The 8,928-nt window shown below is 33.1% G+C and overlaps 1 protein-coding gene across 1 annotated transcript; it reads left to right on the top strand.

The window, feature by feature from the left end:
• The first annotated feature begins 3,639 nt into the window (after positions 1-3,639).
• LOC106462848 (vacuolar protein-sorting-associated protein 36-like) lies at positions 3,640-5,953 on the top strand. Its single transcript, XM_013922812.2, has one exon. It carries the CDS (start codon positions 4,471-4,473, stop codon positions 5,620-5,622), a length of 1,152 nt encoding a protein of 383 aa, XP_013778266.1. The 5' UTR covers positions 3,640-4,470; the 3' UTR covers positions 5,623-5,953.
• The last annotated feature ends 2,975 nt before the right edge of the window (positions 5,954-8,928 follow it).

Genomic DNA, 8,928 nt, shown 5'->3' with positions numbered 1-8,928 from the left:
AAGTTTCGTTGAAACGAAGTTACGGAAAATTAATTAACACACGGAGACGTAACAATATAATTGTGGGTTGCACCCATAGTGAAAGGTGTGTAAATAACTTGGTAATTTGAGGAGTAACTGATTTTAAATGTTTATAAAATTTATTGATAACATTTTTAAACGCAACATTGCTCATTGATATGCAACTTACTTTCCTACAAACTTCAGATATATATATTATAATATTACTAAGGGGAAAAATTATACCTAATATATAACCAAAAAAGCTCATATGTAATAGAGTGGAAAACTTAAAATGCAAATAAAAATTGTAAAGAAGGAAGAAAGACAAAAAGAAACGATTTCGAAGAAAATTTAAAAGGTTAAACGACTGAACAAGGAAAATTTTTGCTTCACGTTTTTTTAGCTTCTAACTTTCAATTCCTTATTTTATTTTATTACTTATCTATGTTTATATACTTTCCTTTATAATTTCAATCTTTAGTCACGTCATTTATTAGACTGGCGTGGCCCAGTGGTAAATGTATTAAACTATGAATCCTAGGGTCCATTGCTTGTGTGCCGTTGTCATGTCCACGCTATGGGACCATGTGTGCGTTATAGTTAAAAGTGACGGTCAAATATCATTATTCGGTTGGCGGAGGGTGCTTAGTGTTGAATAGCTGTTTTCCCTCTAGTCTGTAAGTTCAAACTAGGAACAAATAGCGCATATGTTCCTTATGTAGCTTTTCAAAAATATCCGAAACAAAGAAACACATTCTTTATTTCCCTTGCGTATTTCTAGTTGTCAGTTTTTATTTTCAAATACCTGTGGTAAATAATAAACAGATAAGTAGCCGTTGCATTTTGTAAATAAAATTATATATATATATACATAGAGAGAGAGAGAGATATAGTTTGTAGTTAAGCACAAAATTACACAATGGGCTATCTGTGCTCTGCCCACCAAGAGTATCGAAAGCCGCTTTTTAGCGTTATAGATCTGCAGACATACCGATGTGTCAGAGAGAGAGAAAGAGATAAAATTGATCATTGTTGAAAGGTTCAAAGCATTCTTTTTTGTTTATCCAACATACTGGCGATCATATTTTATGCCATGTACGAAATTAAATGCAAAATAAATGTACAGAAATACATGTATCAGTGATTAAAATGCAAGTATTGCCAAACTTTATGTTGCTTTATAGTTAATTTGTTGTAGATTATATATGCAGAATATGTCATCAGAATGTGCCATTTCAAGATTAAATTTCAGAACCATTCCAAGTAAGCCCTTGGCGCCTCACCAACGGAGACCCTCCCACAAATTTCTCCATGCTTAATTAACCTACTTTTACGTCCATCTACGCCTTTGAAATGAAACCACAACACTTTATTAAAAAAACAAACAAATACAATTCAGCAAATCGTGTGTATTAAACAGAAGACAACATTACCCTCTAAATGGAAAGAGTTAAATCTTAGAGGAAGATTTGATTAAGACTGAGAAGACTAACCAATACATACATATTACAATGGTGTCAATTTTCTCATAAAACACACATCTGCCGCCCACGTTACTTAGTCATCTTATAAGTTAAAATAGAGAAAATATAGCCTCCATGTATTCCTAAATTCTCTATGACTGATGAGAAAGTTCAATGACATTGAAGGGAAATGACCCGTAATAACATGTAATTAGTATGAGAATAAGAGCGAAACATATAGTTGTTGGTTTAACTACACATAGAACATTATACGTGTGCCAAAGGCGTGTTAATGTGAAATACTTTGTTGTTGTTTTTTATTGTGGTGAACTAAACATTTCTCTCTTCTATATCAGCGGTAAAGTCAGCAATGACCAAGTTATAGAGGGTGCAGAATGCAGCCATGAAAATAATAAGAGCAGCCAAACCAAAACCCTACACTTTTGGCTTGTTTGAGCAGCTTACTATAAGACAAATGGTTTTAGCCAGCCAAGAGCTACTCAGAGCAACCACACCATATCTCACCCACTACACCAGTAAAAAATGAAAGGGCAGACGAAGCAATAATACAAAGGCTGAAATCGGTCATATCATTGGTCAATGAGGCCAAGAAAGATGAAGAGGAAATACGCCCACTGTTAAGCACCAAGAGTATTGAGTCGGTCCAGAAATATGGCATTAAATTGAACACAATGAAGACTGGTAAGAGAATGTGGTGGGAAAAGCAAGTACTAGTCAACACAGTTAAAGTCATGGAATGAACGTACAAACAGAGACCTATACTGATCCTAGCAACGAATGGCTCAGTCACGAAAGCTGCCACTGCATGGGCAAAAGAGTTAAAGAGTGAAGAGTTTAAAATATTTAATGTTTGAATGGTCAGTAGCAAAATCTGGGCAATTCATGTTAATTTAGAGCAGCATATGAAGAAGAGGTGTACTTGCCTGGTTGACAATTAAATGTGGTGATCATGACAGGATCATACGCCTGACAAATTCCCTGAATCTCAAAATTGAAGGAGATTTTACCTAAAGAACATGGGCAAAACCTCTGAAAGACTTGAAGGGCTTATTTGACAACAATCTACATTCCAGGGTACAGAGGCATAGCATTCAATTAGAAAGTTGACCATATAGCTCGTAAGGCACTGCCTTTTAAGCGACCTGGTAAGATCTCCAAAAGCTGAGGGAACAGGAAAATATGGAACAGAGGCTACAGTGATCAACAGGAAAACTGGAAACAGAAGGTTTGTTTGAAGTTAAGCACAAAGCTACACACTGGGCTATCTGTGCTCTGTCCACCACGGGTATCGAAACCCGGTTTCTAGCGTTGTAAGTCCGCAAACATACTGCTGTTCCACTGGGCGGCAGGAAACAGAAGGATGGAAATATGGAATTGGAGAGAGCACGAAAGTATGTGGGAAAGCACTTAAGTCAAATTGAAGTGGGCACTGTAACTAAAAGAACTTTGAGGAGATCATTTGAGGGAAGAAATCCTGTGCCAAACACGCCAAGGGCAAAATAGTAATAGAAGTAATAATAAAATCGTGCCATTTATATTAGTGTCTGGTGTTATAAATAGTTATGATTAAAAGTGATACACAACAATTAATAATCATAAGTTATAAAGAAAAAGTGTTTGCTGTCGGCTGGTTGTCTTCATGTGGTTGGTGGGTCGGATTTAGGGACGGCGCAACGCCATCTTTAATACAAAATGAATTTACATTTGAAGAGAGAAGAGCCTGTGCTTTGCCCGGTGGTAAACTCCCCTAGCGTGTACAAAAATTAATCACACGTCTTAGCTAAAGAGACTCTAAGAAAAATATGATACATATACAAATATATACAGCTACTTTTCAACCTGCACTATATAAATTATAAAGCATATGATGTTTAATATAATAACTAAACTCAGTGTTCCAAAAATGTTTTAATTTCGAAATCTAAGTTCAAGAGAGGTCCAGCTCAATCTACACTTTGATAAACGTGTGTTATGGGGTTATACTAGTTTCGGAAAATTCCACTCTTCATCAGTAACTCTGAACATAAGTTAACCATAAGAGAGATGATGCTTTTTATTTGCAAGCAAGCTGAAGTCTGTAAAATATTGTTCTAAAATTATATTTAATTGGAATATAGCATTTGCAGCGTGTGAATATTTATTACCTTCTCCTGTTTTCGTGGGTAATGCTCAATGTAATATTATTACGGTTAGAATTGATTAATTTTGTTTTTGTTGAGTACAGCTCATAGATTTTCAATGATACGGTCATAGACTTAGCGTGGTTCATTTATCTTTTGAGTTTATAGAAAACGCGATTCATTCTTATCGTTATGTTGAGGAGTGAGTGACTGTTTCTAACGTTTACAGCTGTCTTTAATTAAATGATAATAATATACAATTTTATTAATTCAGCTAATATACGGTAATGTTGATAGTTATGGTTTATCAGTTCACATTGAATACTTTAAGGAAGAAGAAAAAAGATCCTTAAGACAGAACTGTTACAGTTCTACTGCTATCGGTGTGCTATCATTCAGTAAAACAAAGTAAAATAAATATTTCGTTGCCTCAAATTTATTGAAGCCACATTTTACATTACTAGGCAAAAGCCTATGTTTACTTAAAAGACAGAACTGTTACAGTTCTACTGCTATTGGTGTGCTATCATTCAGTAAAACAAAGTAAAATAAATATTTCGTTTCCACAAATGTTTTGATGCCACATTTTATATTAATAGGCAAAAGCCTACGTTTACTTAAGCTTGTAGACTGTATTGTGTATAGCCTATAGGGCACTTTTGACTGTTAAATGTACTGACATTAGTTGAAAGCATTGGGGTTTCATTTTAAAATCAAGGTTTGTATGAACAGGGTAACATTAAAGCTAATAAAGGCGTGATCTTTATAGGCCTTTATTTTATGTTTTACATTGTCAGTTGGATAAACTACTACTGGCGTATTACAATTAAAACGTAGTACCAGTAACACTAAAACTTAAAAGTATGGATAGATTTGAATGGTGCGATGGGTCATTTCAGTCGAGTGAAAAGTTATTGTTTAAAATTCAGTCTGGTGTAAAATTATATGATGGTGATAATGTTACCAATTTTGTCAATGGAGGACTGACGCTGACTAATTATAGAATTTTATGGCAAAGTGAAGTTAGTTCAAGAGAATATATCAGTTTACAGTTACAACTTGTTGTTTTTATTGAGAAAGAATCTTCTGGTTGGGGAAGGAGTGGTAAAATTGTAGTCCATCTAATTGAACCATCAAGTAGAAAAGGGCAAACTAATAAAGGTCCAGTACAACATAGTCCATTTTCATTTGTCAAGTTTACATTTAAAAATGGTGGTGAGATTGATTTTTATACCCAACTAAACAGTGCAATAGAAAAGCGAGAATGGGAACAAAAGTTATTACTTGGCAAAAGTGAAAGAAAGTTGAGAACTGGCATTGTAGGAATTGAACGACAGATACAAGAAAAGCAGAAAGAAACAGATAAAAGCATTTCAGCAGCCTTTAAAGATCTTTCTAAACTAATGGACATGGCAAAAGATATGGTGTCATTATCAAAAACAATTGCTCAAAAAATCCAAGATCAAAAAGGAGAAATTTCAGAAGATGAAACCATACGATTCAAATCCTACCTTTTGAGTCTTGGTGTAAGTGATCCTGTAACCAAAGATACTCATGGAACAGGAGATGATTATCATAAAGAGTTGGCTAAAGAACTAGCAAACCTGATGGAAAAACCAATTGAAGAAGCAGGGGGCATAATGCCTTTAAGTGATATATATTGTAGAGTTAATCGGGCTCGAGGACTTGAACTGTTATCTCCCGAAGATCTTGTGAATGCATGCAAGGTTATGGAAATTTTAAAATTGCCTGTTAAGCTTCACATATTTGATAGTGGTGTTATGGTATTGAAATTATCTTCTCAAGATGATAGTATTTTAGCCCAAAGTGCATCGGTACTTGTGGAAGAAAAGGAGTCTTTGACATCAGATGAATTATCTAGAATTTTGGGAACGTCGGTTGTTTTAGCTAAAGAACGTCTTTTGAGTGCTGAAAAGAGTGGTTTTATATGTAGAGATGATAGTGTGGAAGGATTGAGATTCTATAAAAACCGCTTTCTTAAAGAAATGTCTTGATTTTTTTCAAGTTGATTTACAAGAGTTCAGAATATAACTCATTTTCAGATTTTTTTTTTAAATTATTTTCAAGGTTTATTTAAAAGTTTAGGTGAAACACAGAATTTTTTATGTATTTCTGTTTAGACGTAATTTTACTTTCAGAGAATAGATGATTATAGTTGTGCGTATTGTAGTAAGTAACTGATCTTGAGATTAAATGTCTGATACTCTGAATTTCCTCTCTGATTCACAAATCATTGTTAGTAAATTGCTTAATATTGAGAATTTAAGTGAAGGTGTTGTAATGCACATTTCGATATAAAAAAAAATAAAAGTTTTTTTTTGCTGTTTTCAGATTCTACCTTAACTCTAATAATTTCTGCTGTTCATTTTGTACCTGTATATATTGACTTACATATATTAGGCTAATGAAATTAGAAATTGTGAAACCTCATTGTTAATTTCTAAGCTCAGAATTTTTATGTCCATTAAATATATTAAGGTAATGCATTTGGGTTATAAATTGGATCTCACATTTAATATAGGCGGGGACCTACTCAGTAGCACGATTATAGAAAAGTATCATGGCATTGTGACAATTAACATTTAAGGACAACAAGGGGTCTTTTGGCTTATCTAGGCTGTCCCATCCATAGTATATACACACACACACACACACACACACACACATGTCTATAAGTATACACATACATGTCTGTGTGTATGTAAACTCAAATGTTTATCAAGCCTTCTCTTAAACTCCCTTAAATTTACTGCTTCCATTACATCTGAATGCAACCCATTCAAAAGACCACCTAACCTGTTAGAAAAATACAAATTTTAGTTGAATATGACTTAGAACTTGCCCAATTTACATTTCTGTCTCCCTGTTCTACCATTCTTATCTTTAAGTACAAAAAAATGATGCATCTACACTATAAATTCCCTTAACAATCTTATTCATTTTAATCAGATCACTTCTAACTCTTCTCTTTCAAGAGAAAACAGTTTCAGAGATCATAACCTGCTCTTGTATGACAATGTTTCCATCCTAGTAGCCCTCCTCTGAACCCTTTCAAACAATTCAATGATCTTCCAAAGGTAAGGAGCCTCAGACTGAACACAATACTCCACATGTGGCCTATCAAATGTAACCTATACGATGAAATTATAACCTCTTTAGACTTGTATTCCATATTTCTGTAGATAAAACCTAAAATCATATTTACCCTATAACTAGGAACAGCACACTGCTTGGATGGCTTTAGAGACTGATCAACCAGAACACCTAGATCCTTTTCTTCTACAACACTATTAAGGTTATTCCCATAAAAGCTGTAGTTATAATTCAAGTTATGATAACTCACATGCATTAACTTACATGTATTATAATTAAAACTCATCTATCATTTAATTGCCATACCCTTTTGTAAAGCAGTAGCATCTTCCTCCTTGCAGCCAGCAACACCCAAGACCTAAAAAAGTTACAATAACTGTAAAAGTAGTGCTCTATTGCTAAAGGTGATAAAAAATTATAGTGTATTCATTACAAATCAAAAGATATATTTAGCTATATGAATTACTAGTTAGGCCTCACTTGAAATCCTGTGAACAGTCTTGGTCTTCTTATATAAGAAAGGACATTGAGTTACTGAAAAGGGCTAATTTCAGGGATGGAAGAATTATCTTACAGGTGTAGGTTAAGATCTCAACTTATTTTTGCTTGAGAAAAGAAGGGTAAGATGTGATCTTAATAAAATTCACAAGATTATCTTAGGGATTAAGATAAAGGCTTCTTATTTTTTATTTTGCTTTATCATAAAAACGAGGACACAAAATAAATTTGGAAAAGATAGACTAGGCTCCATTTCAGACAGTTTTATTCTTGTAACAGGTGATTGATTAGCTTATGGAATGAATTAACATAAACTGTAAGGAGGCCAGTTCTTTACAGTTTAAGAGGGGAATTAATGATCACCTGAAAAACAAGTACACTCTCTGCTAATTTGTGGGGGGTGGGAGATATTCACCTTGTTTCATATTAAATGAAACAAGCTTTGTTTTAAACTTAATATTTGAAATATGTATTAAACAATTCACAAACACATATTAATAGATAAAACAATCACTTTTATCAAGATCTTTGGTTTACCATCCATGTATGGATGCTGGAACTTTATTAACCAAGTTCTTCATGTTTTACGAAAGACCAGTAATATTAGTAATAGTCTAACAAAGATATTGTATGTTAAAGGTAGTGTGTTTATTTGATTCACCTTTTAGATATGCTAAGTTAATTTAAAATACAATTTCTACCTAATTTTAAAAGAAGGTAAAGAAATGTTTTTTTCAGCAAGAAACAATGTTGCATAAAAATTGTTGTTTTGAGTAAAGTTCGAGATGATTGTCCTGATTTCTAGTAAGTAGCATTGTTTGAACAAAATTGTCATTTATTCTAATTGGAAATTGTTTTTCTTTCTTTCTTATAAATGTAACATTTTTTTTTTGAAGGGAATCTTCATCTATCAGCAAAGTTTTTAGGTGCATGATTGTGACATTTCTGCAGTCTTGAGCACAGATCTGGTGTCAGTAAAACTTACTATTTTACATTTATTTCTTACTTGGGTAGTTTTTTTTTCATAACTAAACATTTTATTATGTATAAATTGTATAGCAAATACATATTTTTTACTTATGTTGACTCTGTTTAAAGGGTAATTAATAATACATTTTTGCTTTTGTCAAGTTGGAAATACAGATTTATCATTTCTCTTAAGGTTATTCTTGTAAACATTTGATGTTCCATACTTCCAGTTATTCTTTGCTCCTTTTACAGTCCAATGTTATGACCAACCAGACTGGTATTTGTAACTCTGTATTCAACCGTGCCAAGTATTAGAATACTTATAAAATAATTTAAGCATAGACGCATCAGGCTTGCTGATGTTGTATATTACACGTTCCTTAGCCCATTGTGAATAACCCTGAATCTTCAAGTACTCAACAAACTCTCTCTCTTTAACCTTCCAATCTTGTTTCATATACCATGTTTGAAGGCAATTTATTCAAAAGGCTGATCACCCTTTAGAGAGATTTGTCTTATTTGTAGACACTGTCTACCCTGTCAAATTTTAAATCTGTGCCCCCTACACCACTGTTAGCATTAAACACAAAAAAGATGATCCATCAGTCTTATCTATTCTTTTTATAATTTTGAATTATCAATATGTAAACTACAATATTAATCTGTTTGTAGATTGGAATTATTCAAACTGTTTACCTATAAGATAAACGGATTCAGTATGATAATAACTTGTGTTCTTA

This window comes from Limulus polyphemus, unplaced genomic scaffold, assembly GCF_000517525.1.
Source record: "Limulus polyphemus unplaced genomic scaffold, Limulus_polyphemus-2.1.2 Scaffold1267, whole genome shotgun sequence".
Lineage (NCBI taxonomy): Eukaryota > Metazoa > Arthropoda > Merostomata > Xiphosura > Limulidae > Limulus > Limulus polyphemus.
Note: the sequence above shows the minus strand (reverse complement) of the source record. Positions and strands in the feature narration are given on the sequence as shown.